Below are 18197 nucleotides of genomic sequence, written 5' to 3'. Positions count from 1 at the left end.
GTATGTTTGGCCCCTTCAAAATTGTTAGTTCATTGTGCTTCTCTCTGAGCATGTAGAACGTCTTTCTTTTATGCCTTTGTTGTTCTAAGCCTTTATTCAAAAGTTTTAAAAGGCATTTTGCCGTTGATATAGGACCCACTTTCAAAGTTCATGGTTAGAAGTATTTAGACCGTTCACAGGTTTGTTATAATAGTAACTAGTCAGGATTTCTTGATGTGTTTTCTAGAATATCGTAGAAAATCAAATCATTGTCTCTTAACCTTTGGTACGATAAATTTCCTAAGTACCGAACTAGTATAATCACAAAATGTGTGATGACAATCACAATGATTTTTTTTCTTTATCCGTTTGGATGTTTCGGCAACACTAGCTTGCGATAGCTGGAATTGGCAATTCGGAGGGAGTAATCCTTGGGTATTTCACGCTGTACTACGTCTCCTCTTCTGAACTTCAAACCTTGGTTTCCTCGTATATTTGAGGAGAGAACTTATGTTAAAATGGCAGCTGTCCATGTTATTGAAGAAGATTCGCAATTTCAGCCAAAAGTTGACAGTGCAAATCAAAAACTTGTCGTTGTTGATTTCAATGCGTCATGGTGAGTGTCCCATACATTAATTTTTGTGTCATGTTTGACTCTGGGGATTCCTTGAAAATGAAGTGCCGTGTAAAGTGAGACCTCTATTTAGTATTGGGATTTGATCTGAGTGGGTGACAGGGGCGGAGCTGAGAGGGGATGGGTGGAGTAAAGCGTGAGTAGAAATTTGAATTGACAGGATATCATTATGAATAAAATATTTGAAATGCTCCATATTTTCCACCCATCATCATGATCATCATGTCCACTCAAGTTTGTGACAAGCCAGGGTTCATATTACCATCTAACCCAGGGAGCTCTGGTGTATTCAGGGTGACCAGATTTCACAAAATGAAATATGGGACAATTGAAAATTGAAGCACGCTGCACGAGCGGATGGAGCAAGCCAGATTCAAGAATTGGAAGGGAGAATGAACGAAAGAATGAAGGAGAAAAACTAGACAAAAGAAAAGAGATGAATTGAGAAGAAAGAAAAATTAAAGAAAGTTAGAATGAAAGGAGGATGAAAGAAAGAATAAAGGAGAGAAAAAGGTTTCTATCATGATTTGAAAAGAATATAGAAAGAAGGACAAAGAAAGGAAAGGAAAATGAATAAATGTGTGAAAGAAGAAATAAAGGAGAGAAAGGTAAAGAAGGAAGATATAAGGAGAAGGAAAGAAAATGTAGCTTATTCTTTGAAAGAAATAAACAAAGAAAGCAGAACAACACGAAAGGGAGGGATCGAGGAAGGAAGGGTAAGAAAGAATAAGGGAAAAGAATTAGAAGGAAAGTATAAAATATGGAAGGATTAAAGGGAGGGAGGAAAGAATGGAGGAGAGAATGATTAAAAAGGAGAGGAAGAAAGAAAAGAATAAGGAGAGGAAGGGAGAAGGAAGCAAATTAAAGTTTAAGGGAAAAAGAATTAAATGAAATAAAGAAAAACAAAGTTAAGAAAAAAAGAAAAGAAAGAAAAATAAACAGAGATAGAAAGATAGGAAATAAAGATAGATGGAGCAAAAAAGGACAATCAGGAAGGATAGAAGGGTGAAGAAAAGGATAGAAAAGAAAGAAAGAGGACAAAAGTTCAAACTTCAAGCAAACAAAGACAATCTAATCATTAAACAAAAATCATGATATTTGTTGATTTTTATGTATCTTTAGAATTTAAAAACTGAAATGTTTTAGAAATGAATAAAATTTCAAAGTGAAAAAAACATTGTCAAACTTAATAATTAGGTGAAACATTTCGACATCATACACTGGCATCTCTCCCATCCCATTATAAGTTCAGACCAATCACAAGACTCTAAATGAAAGTTGAAACAACTAGATGTAGTTATGAAAACTCAATAACTGGTCGTCTGATTACATTTCCAAATCAGTAATTATGAGAATCCATCATATGATTATGAATATTTCCGCCAATTTTGTGTAAAAACTGTTTATCACGTGAGATTATTTGCACCATTGAGAATCTGTCCGATCCTACCTACATGCTTAGCTAGAAGCCTGCCACACACAGGCAGGAGGCTATGTCGTTTGCAATGCATTGTGTTAGCAAGAAAATTACCACATAACTTGCGAAAGGTTAGAGTTATCAATTTTATTGTAGTCTCTGCTTCATTATATATTGGTTATTTGATGAAAATTTGTCACTTTTAAATATATTTTGTTCAATATTCTGAAATACGGGATAAATAGGCGTCCCGGGAAGATTTGTCTGGACGTCGGGACAAAGGAGCAAAATATGGGACGATCCCAGGAAATATGGGATGTCTGGTCACCCTGAGTGTATTGTACTTGTAAAGTGGAGTGTGCACGTGGATGTGCAAGCTTACCAGTTTTGTGAACCTTTATTATCTTTTGTGATCATGCGAGTATTAAGCCATATAAAAATGATTGATAGACATATTTTTGTTATATGAATTGTTGTGAGACCAATTTTATTTGCCAAAATTATATTTCAAGGGCAAAATGCAAGTTAGCCCCCCCAAAAATCATTTTTTTTTGTTTATTATATCAAGATATATGGGTCACTCTCATCTAAGCTTTTTCGGTATTGATATTTTCAATACCGGTATTACTAATTAATAGCTTCAATACCGGTATACCGACTAATACCGAGTAAATTCCCAATTTATTGTGCAAACAGTGTCCAATGTTTGTTTAGCCCTGATATGGCCTCGGATAAAGAGGGGGATGCTTGTGGTCAGCTGAGGAATGCTCAGCATGGTCCATTCTCATTGACAAAAACTTTCTCTTTCTTTACCAAAAGTTATACGATCATGCTCTCTCCCCAGCGAGAGCTGTGAATTACCTGTGCATATGTGCAAAATTATCTCAGCAAGCACATGGTACGTACGAAATGAATAAGTCAAGTTGCCAAATGCTACACCGCACAAACTCACTGCTACTTACTTTGCTAAACGTGTGTACATGCCCTAACTTCCAATCACCAAAATTCCCTGCTAAAACTGTCAAGGATATATGCGTGATTTTCCCTTCACCGATCTGGCCCCACTCATTCACATTTGGATTCGCCCCTTTTGTTTACCACTCACATCAACACGTGTTCGTCGAAGGTTCAAAGTTTGTTGACCTCAAATTTTGACGTCTCGTAAATAACTTCTTATAAATGTCCATTGTGTTGAACCCCTCTTGTACATCTCCACGTTGTCTAAAAGTAAAACCCTCCCCCTAAACTTCTTATCCCCCGCTGCCTCTTTCTCACTCATTTTTTCTTGCTTTTGTTTTCCTTTATCTCCCCAGCCCCTTAATTCTTCACTCTCTCTTTCCCATCGGCCCATTCTCTCCCCGAATACCACGAACAATCAACATCCTCCTCTTCTCTGAATCTCGATCTTCCCCTCTTTTTTGTCAATTTCATCTTTCACACATGCCAAATTTTAGTTGATCAACATCTTATCACGCCACGAGACCATCATAAATTTAAATTACAATCAATCCAATAGTTTATTTTATTTTATTCATGACCGCACATGCACAAAACGGATACAACACCCATCACAAATCACATTAATCAATATTCTCAGCCACTTTCTTCCATTTACGATCACATCACAGATCAAAATAAACAAAGAGGGATGGCGTAACATTTTTTTTCCTGTTAATGTTATCAACATTTTCTGTCTTTTTTTATTTTCATATTTAATTTATTTATTCATTAATGTATTATTTTTTCTTTATGTATTTATTTATGTATTATTATTATTTTTTTTTTTTGGGGGGGTCAGACGATTTTTGTAGCAGGCTTATAGTATAAAAGTAAACTTGTCATAATTGAAACAAGTCAAGAGCAGTCCAGAAAAAAACATTGCATAAAGAAAAAAAAAGTGTTAATCCCTGTGGTTTGTCTGTCAATGCACAGCACCCCCCCCCCCAAAAAAAAAAAAATAGTGGACATTCCCATACAAGTTAAGAGCAGTCCGAGAAAAAAAACTTGCATAAAGAAAAAACAAGTGTTAATCCCTGTGGTTTGTCTGTCAACGCCCCAAGCCAAGGTTGATACTTTGTTGAAGCCCGCAATACACCACGTGGTCAAAAGGCAGGCTAGGGAGTGTTTCAAAAAGAGTTTTGTCAGTGATTTTGTTTGTGTAGAGGGATGTTACAAGCTAGGAAACCCTCGCATGTGATTGGCGGAAAGCAAATCTGTTGTTGAAACCACTGAAAAAAACTCTTCATGAAATGCTCTCCGTCTCGGTCGACTTCGTTGTTTACTGTAGCTGTGTACACGAGTGCATGGAGGTGAGCCGACATGCACCCCAGTATCAGTAGCGGTGGGGCCGAGGCCTTATGCAGCGGCTAACGGAGCTCAGACAGTAGTTAAGGGGCGATGTATTCATTTCGAGGTTAGATTATTGGTTTCATTAAATACGTTGAGAGAGCCAAAGAACTTATTGTTTTGGCTTAATTTTACTGTAAAAATACCCATAAACGACAATACAGAAGAAAATACCGGTATCATATTTTCAACTTTTGGTATGACGGTATTTCGGTATTGAAATTTCAACGGCGGTATCCATACCGGTATGACTTTCATACCGAACGGTATTACTAATACCGGTATATCGAACAAGCTCACTCTCATCGTTATTATCATTATCATCATCATCATGTCAAATAAACACTATAGGTAAATAACTCAACTTTTCTACCTGTACACCCAACTTCACCAGTATAGTACATCAGACAGTGTCCTGTACTGTCTCCAGAATAAGAAGAAGAAGCTTTATTTCCACAATTTTTAAAAGCTAAGACTGTCACTCTTGCACCTAAACACTTCCTTGCCAATGCACTTTTAATTTCACTTTGTTATAATATTTATTTTGGAACACATTTTTTTTTTCTTTGTAATTGGTTAAATAATGGTCACTGCATGTTATATATTTGTTTCATCTGTTATATTTTATGCTTTTGATTGTGAACTCACATTGTTAGTCTCCAGACCTTTTGATGAGTATATTTTAATAAAACCAAAATGAATTTTGATTTCAATTATTGGCACACAGTGAACTGAATCAATATGACCAGCAGGTCTTACCTCCCTATATATCTGATTGGGGGAGTGCAGGTGGACCACTACAACAGGGTTTGCCCCTGGCTACTCGTATACAAATATTTGAAAATGCTCCCTATGTACATACCCTGGTTCATATAACTACTCCTATACCATATTGCTATCAATTCAATACTGTTCTACACTTTGACCTTAAAGGTACTAGGAGTGCAAATATAATCTTAATTTCATGTGAAATCACCCCATAGCATGATACATGAAACATCAAATGAAACACCTCCTTTATGATTTCCTATTCTGTTTCATCTTCATCTAGGTGTGGACCATGCCGCACAATAGCTCCTGTTTTTGCTCAATTGGCTGGTAGTCATCCCAATGCACTTTTCCTAAAGGTTGACGTTGACGCATGTACGGTAGGTAACAGTACCACGAACAGTGTATTCCCTGTTCCATTGAAAATTGTATAATATAGACTTTGGTGACAGACTTTCAAATAACAAGATTACAGACGCTTCCAACTTGATAAAGATAACAAGTAAATAATATGAAACATAAATTTGAATAGGGTTTCTTCTTGATTGGAAGCAGTATTATAATACGGTAGTAGGTGAAAGAAGTTACCGCAGATTTGGCCCCTCAACACAAGTTCATCAATGTTAACCAATAAATTTCATTGGATGCCGTGTGGTGTTTAACAAGAATTAATACCAACGGCAATTCAACTTTTAGTGGCAAGTCTTAGAATGCAGTAGCCGCTTATCCTCTATAGGATAAGCGAAAGTGAAATTTAAACTTCTGTTAGATAGTTATTTATTCCTCTCTTGGAGAGGTGTTATGACTCAGTGGTTAAGTCTCCACTCTCCAGACTTTGAACCGCAAGGTTCGGAGTTCAAATCCCACCATAGCATTCACATCCTTTGGCAAGGCATTTATCTATATTTGCCCCTCTCTAGTCTTCACCCAAGTTTGATAAAATAGGTGCCCGGTAGGGAGGAATAACTTGAATGCTTCAGCACCCAATCAGGGTAGCCATGCTTAAGCCTGGGTGATAGTATTCTGCACTTAAAAGCATTGGATTAAGCACTATAAAAATTTTGTTTGTTATTACTATCATTGTCATCATTATTATTATTATCTGTATAGGAGACTGCACAGAGGTACGGTGTGACGGCCATGCCGACATTCATCTTCCTGAAAGGCGGGGCTAAGATCGATATGCTGAAAGGAGCAGATCCAGCGGCGCTGACGGCGAAGGTCAAACAACACTATGTTGCTGGGGATGATGATGATGAAGGATCAGGTGTTCCAGGATACGTGAGTATTACCCTCTTTGCAAGACGTGGTTATCTCAAGTGATATAAAACCACTGGCAATATTTATAGGACTAAACGTGAAAAATTTGTCCAAGGAACATATTTGAGTTGTATCCATAAATGAAAATGAAAATTGATATGTGATTTCATTTATTAGAGTTGTGTTTTATTCCAAATGACATATGGTATTATGTTTTCAATTAAATGAATTAATCAATTCAAATATTTATTTTCAAATTCATTAAAAAGAACACAATGAGAACAAAATTATATACACAAAGCAAAGAAAATATGACAACAAAAACTCAAAGCAAAGGTGTCAACAGAACATAACCTGAACAAATAGTGGTAATGATAAAAATAATGATTGGCACATCTTTATGAAAATATAGATTAACAAAATAGTGAATGAAAGTGGGGCATGCACAAATAAGCCATAAAAAGGCTTGTTAAAACGTGCACACCCAAGATATATCAATCATGAAAACAAAATTCAGTGTATGGTATGGATGCGGCAAACCACAGAATAAATAGAGTTAAGAATCATCATTTCATTAAAACAAAAAACTAAATCAAACTTCAAGATGAAAGAAAACAGAATAAAGAAAAAAAAGCTTGAATGAGTTTGTCTTATGCAATCTTAGAAAAAACCCAGCCTAGTCAGTAAAGCACATATTGAGTCTGAAGGAGACTAGTTTTACTTGTACTGTGGCTGCTCACAGACAGTGGGTTAGAGTCTAGTCTTCATGCTAGACATGGAATAGGATGTTTAAGTGTCAAATTGAATTAATGCTTACAGCCTAGAAACAACCCAGAACAATGGGCACCAACACCAAATTGAAATCATTTTTTTTTTCTTCTTTGATCAGATTGAGTTGAACAACATGATAGATAAACAGGATACAGAATGCCTGAATGAGAGTGATGATCATCGCCTAGATGGATGCCTCAAGAAAGGAGATAGCTTCTTAGAATCAGACTGTGATGAACAGGTCTGTATGACAAAGACTGATGTCAATCAAGGCATTGAGGAAATGATAAAAGAAATCTTGAACTCTTTAGCGCTTTGGCCTAGATTCTGGTGTCCAGTTGAACGTGGTCTATTCAATCTCTGCTAAAATTATGGGAAGCCGAATATGTTTACAGTTTTGTGTGTGTGTGTGTTTACTTTATCTTTCTAATTATTCCTCATGCTTTAATGGTGAGGGAAGCTATAAGTATATCCAGACAGAATGGCCTGAATTCACAAAGGTGGTTTTGAAAACCCATGGTTAAGTCCATGGTTATGCAGATTTTATGTATAAATTACGCTTAATTTGGCGCGTATTGGGCGCGTGTGTAAAAAAGTCCAGTGCTGATGCGTGCTTTTGTCACAGTGCACCGAATTGACACCTGTTACCATGGTTAGATAGGCTATTTTATTCATGAGTCCACTGTTTTGTTCATGCGTCCACTCTTTAAACAGTGGACTCGTGAATAAAATAGCATATCTAACCATGGTAAAAGGTGTCAATTTGGCGCACCGTGACAAAAGCAAGCATCAGCATTGGACATTTTTTATACATGCGCCAGATACGCGCTAAATTAAGCGTAATTTATACAGGAAATCTGCGTAAACCATGGACTCAACTGTGGGTTTTCAAAACCACTTTTGTGAATTCGGACCAATATGATAACTTCTGAATGCTTTAGGCACCTAATGTGCCAACCAATGCAATTTATTTTTTGTGTCACAATTGGCTTTAGACCACAAAAAATAAAGGTCAGAAAATACGTCCTTGTGGTCATGGTATTGTGGAATAAATTTGCCTTGAAGTGAAAAGGGTATGTTGATATTCTTTACTCATTATTCAGAGTTCCCTAGTTAGCCTTGATATTCCAATCTATTACCAGTGGCAAACTGTGATTTGTAGTTCTTATTATAATCAAAATAGCTGAAGTATGTTTATTTGTTCCCAGTTCATTGTAATTATGCCATAGACTAGTAATTGACTGGTGGTAGAATTGCTGGTTATCAACCGTAGAGGGCAGGTCAAATTCCTCTGGTTCTATGATTTTTTTATATTGATTGATTGCATTATTTTTTCATTCCAAAATTCAACAAAAGTTACTATATAAGGCAAAACACAAAAATATAATATACAGAAATGAAAAAAAGGAACCCACTGGAAAGCAAAGCTTGTTAGTATGGGTTCCCTGCACTAAATAGTTAATTGAAGTATATCTTTGATATTTTTATCACATAGGACATGCTATTATAGTTAATGTTATATGAAGTCAGTTCTCTAATCTAGATGATTTTAATCAGAGAATGGTTGTAATTGTTCTTTAATTTCATTTACTACCCTGCACCAAAGAAATGACATCTTTTCATCACCATTTTCATTTTGCAGCTCATAATTAAGATGTCCTTTCAACAAAATGTGAAACTCCATTCCTTAAAACTTTTGGGGCCAAGCACCAATGGTCCAAAGGTGGTCAAACTTTTCATCAATCAACCACAGACATTAGACTTTGATGCCGCAGAAAGGATGGAACCTACACAAAAGATTATGTGAGTTCATCAAATGTATCTTTTTTTTCTTGGAGATGTGCATTTTTTAAAGATAAACTCTAGAACTGGTAATATCAGAAAAGAAAATGTTCATAGAATTGAGCAAAACTGACACAGAATTATAAAAGCTATAAAGAAATGATATCTGCCGAACGTTTTTTCAATAAAATGTATAATTAGAGAGAATGAGCTAATGAAGATCACAAAAATTACTGATAAATACCCATCCATAATATAGTTTGGTCCCACTTGTTGTTTCCTGTGTTGAAAAAAAGCATGTGGTAATGAAAGGAATATAACTTCATGCAAGCCTGAACATTCTGGCGTATGTTAAACACTTTACGATTGCATCTGACCAACTTCAAATTGGCATCTTGGTGAGTATATAGTTACAAGTGGCAAGGACAACTCTCCTATTTGTCATTACATGATAACTGTGATTTGTTCATTTTTCATTTGCACCTTTTTTCTTGAGTTATGAAAATAGAACATGAAATGAAAACAAAAAGCATTCTGAGCGATGATTAATGTAACAAAGACCGTAATTTGAAACTATTGAAGTAATGGATTGGACATAAAGTTAATGTTTTTTTTGTATTATCTTCACAGATTAACACCAGAACAGCTTGCAGGTGAAATAGTTCCGCTGAGATTTGTCAAGTTTCAGAATGTACATGATGTAACTGTGAGTATCATTCTCACCCTCATCCAATCAATGACTGGGCCTGGTTTCACAAATATGCTGTCAATAACTAGTCATCATTAATTCACTTCAAATTGTATGTTTCAAAGCTTTCAAGTTTTATTTAAATTTCATTTTCATATTTAAGTAAGAAAATAATTAGATGAACATACAATACACAAAGAATGCAAGATATAAAGTAATAATAAATAAACATATGAAATGAAAATGAAATCAGAGGCAACCAAGAAGCACAAACACATAAATATAACAAATAATGACGCATAATCTTTATCATTTCTTAGGCCAAATCGATAGATAATTTTGGCTCAATATATAGAATCGTGCATTGTATCTTAGTATGGGTTTTGAACCAGACGGTCATTGGCCAAATTTATCACATTGTTCTTGTACAGGTTTTTGTATTGGATAACCAAGACGGGGAGGATACAACCGTTATAAATTACCTTAGCTTCATAGGTGTACGAGTTAACACTACCAACATGAATGAATTCAAGAGAGTAAGTCATGATCCCTATACAGTATCCATCTTTTCAGCTATCACACCAAAGAAATAGTTTCTGTGGACTCGGGTTGTGTGGTCCAGTGGTTAGAGCATTGGATTCATAATCGCAAGGTTGTGAGTTTGAATCCTAACTCTGCCATTGTCTCCACTTTGATAAAAAGGCCCAAGAGTGATATCTGTTGTCTATTACGTCAGCCACTATGACCGATTAACCTAGACGTAAAATGTTTCCAAGGTAATTGGTTATATACTAGCTTGGTGTTTACCAGCAAAAATGCTGTCCTGTCGAGTTCCTGTGGGAGTTACCACAAACAAACAAAACAAAAACAAGACTATTGTTATGTAATTATAACCCAACTGGACAAGTTTGAAAGGGAAACAGCATATGGCTCGGTCAGTTAGGGTGGTTGAGCAGTTGGTCAATAATTTTGCAGATCAATTTCTTCTACAATTTTGCTGAGATTGAAGAGTCTTTAAGAACGGTGACTTGAGAAACAGTTACTTGAAGAATTGAATTTATAGGAAAGAAACGAGTCTTCTTGTATCTTATGATTTTTTTTGGGGGGGGGTCTACAAAATTGACAGCAGCATCATCCTGCATTATCCAATACTAATGTGGTCGTACGCATTTTCGGCAGGGGGGGGGGGGGGTGGATAAAAATATACAAAATGTTAAAGAACCTATTTAAGTTAGCTGATGAAAGGCAATTTCCATGCATATTCAAATTGAAATTAGATTAATTTGGTGTGAACTTAGTTGATATTTTTGAAAATTTGCAATATATTAGATGATTTTATTCATTATATTTTAGATTCTCTCTGATGGGGGAAGGGGAGGGGCAACTACCCCCTTCACCCCTATTCTGCTGCATACAGGCATGAACATTCCCTATCAATATTTCTGTTTCTGTCTGTTTGTGTATTACAGGTGGCAGGCAAGAAAGGAGAGAGTCACTGACGCAAGAGTTTGATATTATCTTCTAAGAAGACCCCTTGTAGTCATTACCCGCCTTAAACCTGGTTTATTTATATTAGAGATAACACGTCTGAAACTTTGGAGCCAGGACCTAGTTTCACAACACAGACCCATCATTGTCAATGGCGGGCAACTGTTATAAGCTATGATTTATCAGAGAATCCCAGCAGTTATCCATGTTGATAACAAGTTTAATGAAATAGGGTCCTTTATATATCTTAGGCATGTGATGTCATAATCTCAAAGCACCTCTCCCTCAAAGTCAAAGGCTATAGGTATACAGAGTTGTCAGTGATGAGCCTGCTGCAAACAGGTACTGTCCACAGCCTCTTAGATGGTGGCGCGATGACATCACTGCTGAAGGTCTGTAGGCATTCACATCAAAGATGACGACAAAGGGAATTTTCATGCTGTCCCTGCCCTGGATTTTAAGATTCAAAATGTATTTTATTTTCAATCCAAGAGATTGAATTATGACTAAGGTTTCATTATACGGTGTTTATTTCGTGATACTCATACAAAATTGTAAAACTACACTCTGGCTCTAGAACGATGTGAAATTACATTACACAAACACCTAAGGAAATATGCAAAAATACAACAACTCTTTGATGCCCCATGGATGTATCTGGAGTAAATGAGTCATTTATTTGCAATGTAAATGCTAAACATATTAAAAGTGAAGTTAAAATTTGAATATTACTTGTTAAATTTAATCCTAGAATGATGGAATTGGAACTTTGTTTGATGTCCATGGGAACTTGTCAAAACATGCTAAACCAATAACTTTTCTTTTAAGTTCTTCCTAACTTTTAATTATTTTCAGGGACAAACTTTCAGGAAACTACTATAGAATTCATTTTTTTAGATGAAAAATTATCATCTGATCTACATACTTTGTGCATGAAAATTATGAAATACAGACATGTATGATTGTGATGAAATTTTCTGACAATCAAAAGTTTGATTTAACCATATAAAGGCTAGGGGGAGGGTGCCCTACAATTCTTGTGAACATTTTCGGGTACATAGTTTGAAAGTTAGGCATGAGATTTTGTGCAGGTTTCCATGTTCAAAACTTGTTTTGAAAAAAAAATATGGTTATCATAAAATGGCCTAAGGAATTATGAAAGCAAATAATTAAATTGGCAGGTAATACATTCCATCTAACCTGAAAAAAAATCCTTGTAATTTTATGATGGAGACATGTATAGTAAGTATAATTTTGGCAGGTCGTTATTCCATTTAGTTCAAACTTCTCTAAAAGGGTATGTCAAAAATAAAATTATAAATTTATCTTTTTTTTTAATTGTTCGATTTTAAATATCTCTATTAATATAAGAGATTGTCAGTAGGTATGAATGTATGTACACGGTGGCAGACATACTGTTATGGGCACTACATGGGAGCTTCTTCCATTGGAGCTTTTAATTAATTGTGTAAATGTAATATTGTTGATGATACTGTATGTGTACATTATTTGAATAAAAATGAATTTCAAGCAAATAATAATTCAATTTTCCTGTCTTTTATTTAATTATCAAATATAAAATTCATCATTTTGTCTGAGTATTTACCAAATGCATGCTTTAAAATAAATGGCAATAATGAGCCACTTTTCATCATTTTTATGATGGCAGCATCAGGCCCAAAGAACAATCTTAAAACAAAATAAAATTTTTCATCAATGTTCTACTTTAGTCTAATCCCTCATCTCTTGCCTGCTACCAGTCTATCTAACCACAATTTGGTTGAGTTTCCACCTAAGCCAGCGCACACTGCAGCACAATTGGACTATATCGTAGAGTGTGCCATTTTACAATGTGCCACAACTGCGATCCAATTTGTTGCAGAGGGATTGCAGACCAAATTTCGGACATTTGACATGTCAAATTTTCTGCAATTTTGATAAATACTGCTAGAAGATTAGTCCTTAAGTTGATGACATCATCAATTTGCAGTGCTGCTGTTGCAGCACAGATGATAGACGTGTAAAATAGGAGGTGCAGAGCTGTTGCAATGTGTTCACTGGGCTTTAGACTCTACCAATTTTGACTCTTCTACCAATCTTGTTCTTCCACCATTCAGTTGATAGCTGGTTTGGTTCATTCAAAAGGAAAATTCATTGAAAAAATTGATATCTACGAAATAGTGATTGTAAATCAGTTTCTTGCAGCTGCCACTAACTAAGACTGGAAAAGGAATTTTGAAATTAATCAAATTGTAGTAGACAAAGTAACAAATTGACTGTTTCATTAAAACCTTCCTTAAAAGAGCCTTCCTCTTATACAATGATAGTCATCTCCACCTAATATGTGCATCTAACTGAGAACATACAGGTGTTATGACAAGAGCAAATGCCATGGTGTATCTGATCATTTACAAAGGAACAGTTTTCCTGGTCTTAATAAATTGCTGATTTCCCTATTCAGAACATGCCTTTCAGTCAACATTATTTTGAGCAGCAAAATTACTTTTATTGTGATAAAAATGTGTTATTTGATTTGCAAGCTCAATAATATTGAGACATACATACTCTCTACACAGTACATGTTCCATATATCTCTCTAATATTAGGAGAAAACTTGGAAAAAATGGGATCATAATTGATAAACAATCACATTACAGTCTCTATCTTGAAATACATTTTGCCCCCAAAACACATGGAACTAAGATTACCAAAACTGTGAACCAGAACTGCACATTGAATTTCCAGGATTTAAGTGTTTCATCTTCATTTCCAAGTTATGCATTTTGTGTGCTGTGAATGTTTCTCTTTACAGATCTTAATAAAGATCTTACTATTTGGGCGATTCCCAAATCTTTCAGCATACACTGCGAGTAATTAGATGTATTATATTCAGTTTCTTTCACTTTCTTCACGTAAACACTTCACATCTACACACAAGGATTTTCTAAATTCTTTGCATATATGGCAATGCTTAGTTTATTAAAACTACTAATCAAAGTGATTCCCTCAGCACATCATTTGCGTAGAATATGAACATAGTCCTATGTTTGATGTATTAAATTCGATGTGGTGTTTGAGAAAGATGTATAAAATTCAGTTTCCTTTTTTATCAGGTTCTCGTCTGCACGTTCTTTGCAAGTGTCTCAGTGATAACTAAGTTCTTCATTGAAGCCTGGCTGTAGCCACCCCAAGTGCAACAATAGAAAGTGATCTATTTAAATGTCTGCCACACATCCAGAGTGTAGGATAGAACCGAGACTTGAGCCTTCGACATACAAATCCAGAGATTTCTTGCTAGTGAAGTTCACATTTAGAAAAGGTTCATCTCTTTGAATCAGCATTGTCTTTGAGCAAGGCTGTGTAGGAAAGAATCAAGACTACAGTCTTCAGAGGGATGTACGGTACAATCCCAGAAATACTTGCCAATGAAATTCACATTTGTGACATACTCATTTTCTTGTATCAAAGTAATCTTTCTAAATGCATCCTACACATCCGAAGTGTTGGACAGAACAAAGAACTGAGCCTTCAGATGGACATACCATCCCAGGATTTCTTGCCAGCAAGGTTCACATTCGTCACATGTTCACGTTTGTATCAAAGTAGACTTTCAGCAATTTTAAGGTTGGAGAGGTCGGACGTGTTTTAAAAGTGCTCTGACATTTTGTGCAATTTTACCGTGTTTCCTGACATTTTGTGAAAACGTTTTATATGGTTGCATCAGAAACTGGATAGTGAATATCAAGGATATACTCATTTTTCATTTGGATTACTTATTTGGATACTATCAAACATTTTTAACTTGAAATTTTGATCATTTTGGAGAAGAAAGTGTCAATAGACTTCTAAAACTAGCATCATTTACGCGTCATTGCCTAGCAACTCATCATTAAACGCATACTGGCTTGGATGGAACGCATCACTGGTATCTCTTTGCGCAACCATTCTTTGTGCGCTTAATTCTGATCGTTTCATGTAATTGTGACGTCACGATGTCTGGGAAGAGAAAGTCGTCGAAAAACAACTCTGGTGATAATGAAGAGACGAATGAAAACTATCTTCTATCACTGATCAAGAATGAGCTAGGGAAACTTTCCAATTCCTTGAATGCTAAGTTGACCGTCTTGGAGCAGTCGATCGACAGTATACGAGAGGGACAAAGCAGTATTGTCAACTCGCTGTCGTTCCTCAACGAGAAATTTGAGGAAATGAAGTTGAAGGCCGAGAAGATAGAAAAGGAAAACAGAGAACTGAAGGAACAAAACATCTGTCTTCAGAAGAGATTCAGTGAGTTGACCTTCCAGCTTAACGAACTTGACCAGTACCACAGAAGAGTCAACTTGGAGGTGGCAGGTGTACCAGAACGACAGGGCGAGGTTCCTGAAAGGATCGTACTTAATATCGCGAAACACATCAGCCCTGAGCTTGCAGCATCCGACTTCGATGTGGTTCATCGGCTGGGTTCCAAACGCCAAGCTGATAACAAAGCCCGCCCAATCATCGTGCGATTCACCACAAGACGAGCTCGTAACATCATGTACGATGGGAGAAGGAAGCTGAAGACTCTCTCCACAAAGGATCTTGGATACAACAGCGATGGCAAGATCTACCTCAATGAAAACTTGATCGCTTCCACTAAGGAGCTAATGAAAGATGTCAACAAGGCCCGCCGAGATGCCGGATACAAGTTCCTGTGGACCCAGAATGGCCGAATCTATGTAAGGAAGGATGAGAAGTGTCAACCCATCATCATTCATTCCAGAGAGGACTTTTCTAAGCTGTAGAAGGACTATCCATGTTTTTCCATTTTCCAGTATTCTTTTTATTTCTTATGAAATTCAAGTCACAAAATTTTTCGCATCGATCAATACTTGTGTTATTTTCCGTGGTATATTTTGCATTCTTTCACTGCCCTTTCAATAATGTTTCAATACCAGACATTTCATGGAGGTCATTTTACTTATATTTGTGTGCAAATATTCTTCATCAACCGTTAATAATTGTATCAAATAATCTTTCTTTTGTTAAATATTACAACTGCAGTATTTTTCAAACTCGAATTTGGGGTCATGACGGTATCAAATCTAAAAGATGCTTTATATGCTCAGCTTACAAAGATTTTGATTTAAAATGGCAATATATTCTATTTCATAATGGTGGATAATATGCGTGATTTCCCATTTTATCATCTGAATAATGATGATTTCTTATTACTAAATCATCCAAGTCAGGATAAAAGCAATATTATCTCAAATCATCATACTCCATTTGATAGATTTTCTACTGATATTCTTACAAATAATTTTGATGAACTTCAAGTTGAATTCGATATTCATGATAAAGCATACAATCTTTCCTCTTCTCCATATTATACAGAAAATTCATTCAAAGACTATGCTAAATTGATTGGAGAAGATGATGTTTTTATTTTGCATTTGAATATAAGAAGCGCTAACCAAAACTTCGAGAAATTACGATTATTATTAGAAAATACACAATTTGCCAATCCCCCAATCATTGCTCTTACTGAAACTTGGTTCACGGAAACACCTAATTCCTTATGCACCATCCCGAATTATGATATTGTTATAAACAATAGGAAAAATAAAATTGGAGGTGGACTAGCATTATATATTCCGTCTTCATTTGATTATGCAATTAGACATGAATTTGAATATATGAATGATATCATCGAATCCTTATTTGTAGAAGTAAAACTTCAAAAAGATAAGAAAACTGTAATAGGTGTCATCTACAGACCTCCTCAAACTTCTTGTATAGAAGATTTTTTACTTGCTACTAATGAACTTTTGCAAAACGGAGAATTGATAAATAACAATTGTATCATCACTGGTGATTTCAATATTAATCTCTTGACCAGTAATCACTCTGCAACAAACGATTTCCTTGAATTAATGTTAACTTCTACTTTTTTGCCGATTATTTCTAGACCAACCCGTATTACTGATCATTCTGCTACGCTTATAGATAATATATTCTGTAACTCTCACCCTCTTCCGAAAGCTGGCATTGTAACGACAGACATATCCGATCATTTTCTTATTTTTACCCATATCCAAACAATGCAATCACTGTTGATTGGTCTGACGTTTATAACTCGAAAGAGAATGTCGATGACTCATTTGACATATTTTTGAAATGTTTCAATGATTGCTTAGATTCTTGTGTTCCTTTAAAGAAATATCGAAATTACGACTATAAACGTGTTCCAAAGCTACCATGGGTTTCAAAAATGATATTAAGGTCTATCAATCGGAAAAATAATCTGTATGTTTCTTATATATCAAATCCAAATGATGTTTCACGGAATAGATACACGTCTTATAAAAATACCTTAACAACTACTCTCCGAATAGCAAAAAAGAGGTTTTATTCAGAAAAATTACAATCATATAAAAACGACCTTAAAAATACATGGAAAACAATAAATGGGGCTCTAAACAAAATTAACAAATCTAGTGCTGTTAATAAATTATGTGTAGATGGAAATATGGTTGAAGATACTCATTCTATAGCAAATGAATTTAATTCATATTTCTCTCAAATTGGACCAAAGTTAGCTGGAAATATTATCCCTGTAGAAAATTCGTTTAAGGACTTTTTGGACAAACAAAATGATAATTCAATATTTCTTACTCCAGTTCATAGAGAAGAATTACTTGAGATTGTATTTAATTTGAAAGCAGGAAAGACACCCGGATATGATGGCATTACAAATAAAGTATTGAAAAACATTATACATTCTCTTGCTGATCCCCTGCTTCATATATTTAATTTATCATTGCAGCTTGGCCAGGTCCCAAAGAAGATGAAAATAGCTAAAGTTATACCCATTTTCAAGAAGGGGGACCAATTAATTACTAGTAATTATCGCCCAATATCTTTGTTAACTTCGTTCTCAAAAATTCTTGAAAGGATCATTTATAAAAGGACAGTTGCTTTCCTTAAGAAATATAGTATTATATGTGATAATCAATTTGGTTTTAGAGAAAAACATAATACAACTCATGCTATATTGACATTAATAAATAAAATATCTACTT

General features: G+C 35.3%; 2 protein-coding genes across 2 annotated transcripts; both read left to right on the top strand.

Moving 5' to 3' along the window:
• The first annotated feature begins 367 nt into the window (after nucleotides 1-367).
• On the top strand, nucleotides 368-12821 carry LOC121411414 (thioredoxin-like protein 1). Its single transcript, XM_041604139.1, has 8 exons — nucleotides 368-595; nucleotides 5428-5524; nucleotides 6255-6425; nucleotides 7294-7416; nucleotides 8818-8978; nucleotides 9588-9663; nucleotides 10077-10181; nucleotides 11115-12821. Exons 1-8 carry the CDS (start codon nucleotides 498-500, stop codon nucleotides 11142-11144), a joined length of 861 nt encoding a protein of 286 aa, XP_041460073.1. The 5' UTR covers nucleotides 368-497; the 3' UTR covers nucleotides 11145-12821.
• Nucleotides 12822-15125: 2304 nt separating this feature from the next.
• Nucleotides 15126-15917, top strand: LOC121412074. The gene has a single exon (XM_041604985.1). It carries the CDS (start codon nucleotides 15126-15128, stop codon nucleotides 15915-15917), a length of 792 nt encoding a protein of 263 aa, XP_041460919.1.
• Nucleotides 15918-18197: the final 2280 nt, after the last annotated feature.

Source organism: Lytechinus variegatus, chromosome 3 (genome assembly GCF_018143015.1).
Source record: "Lytechinus variegatus isolate NC3 chromosome 3, Lvar_3.0, whole genome shotgun sequence".
Taxonomy (NCBI): domain Eukaryota; kingdom Metazoa; phylum Echinodermata; class Echinoidea; order Temnopleuroida; family Toxopneustidae; genus Lytechinus; species Lytechinus variegatus.
This window is presented reverse-complemented; position numbering and strand designations above follow the sequence as displayed.

Bases quoted from the DNA above. Each gene is read 5' to 3' on its own strand.
- LOC121411414 (XM_041604139.1), top strand. From the start codon at position 498: ATGGCAGCTGTCCATGTTATTGAAGAAGATTCGCAATTTCAGCCAAAA. The intron at 596-5,427 runs GTGAGTGTCCCA...ATCTTCATCTAG, and splicing joins GTTGATTTCAATGCGTCATG to GTGTGGACCATGCCGCACAA. The intron at 10,182-11,114 runs GTAAGTCATGAT...TGTGTATTACAG, and splicing joins ACATGAATGAATTCAAGAGA to GTGGCAGGCAAGAAAGGAGA.
- LOC121412074 (XM_041604985.1), top strand. From the start codon at position 15,126: ATGTCTGGGAAGAGAAAGTCGTCGAAAAACAACTCTGGTGATAATGAA.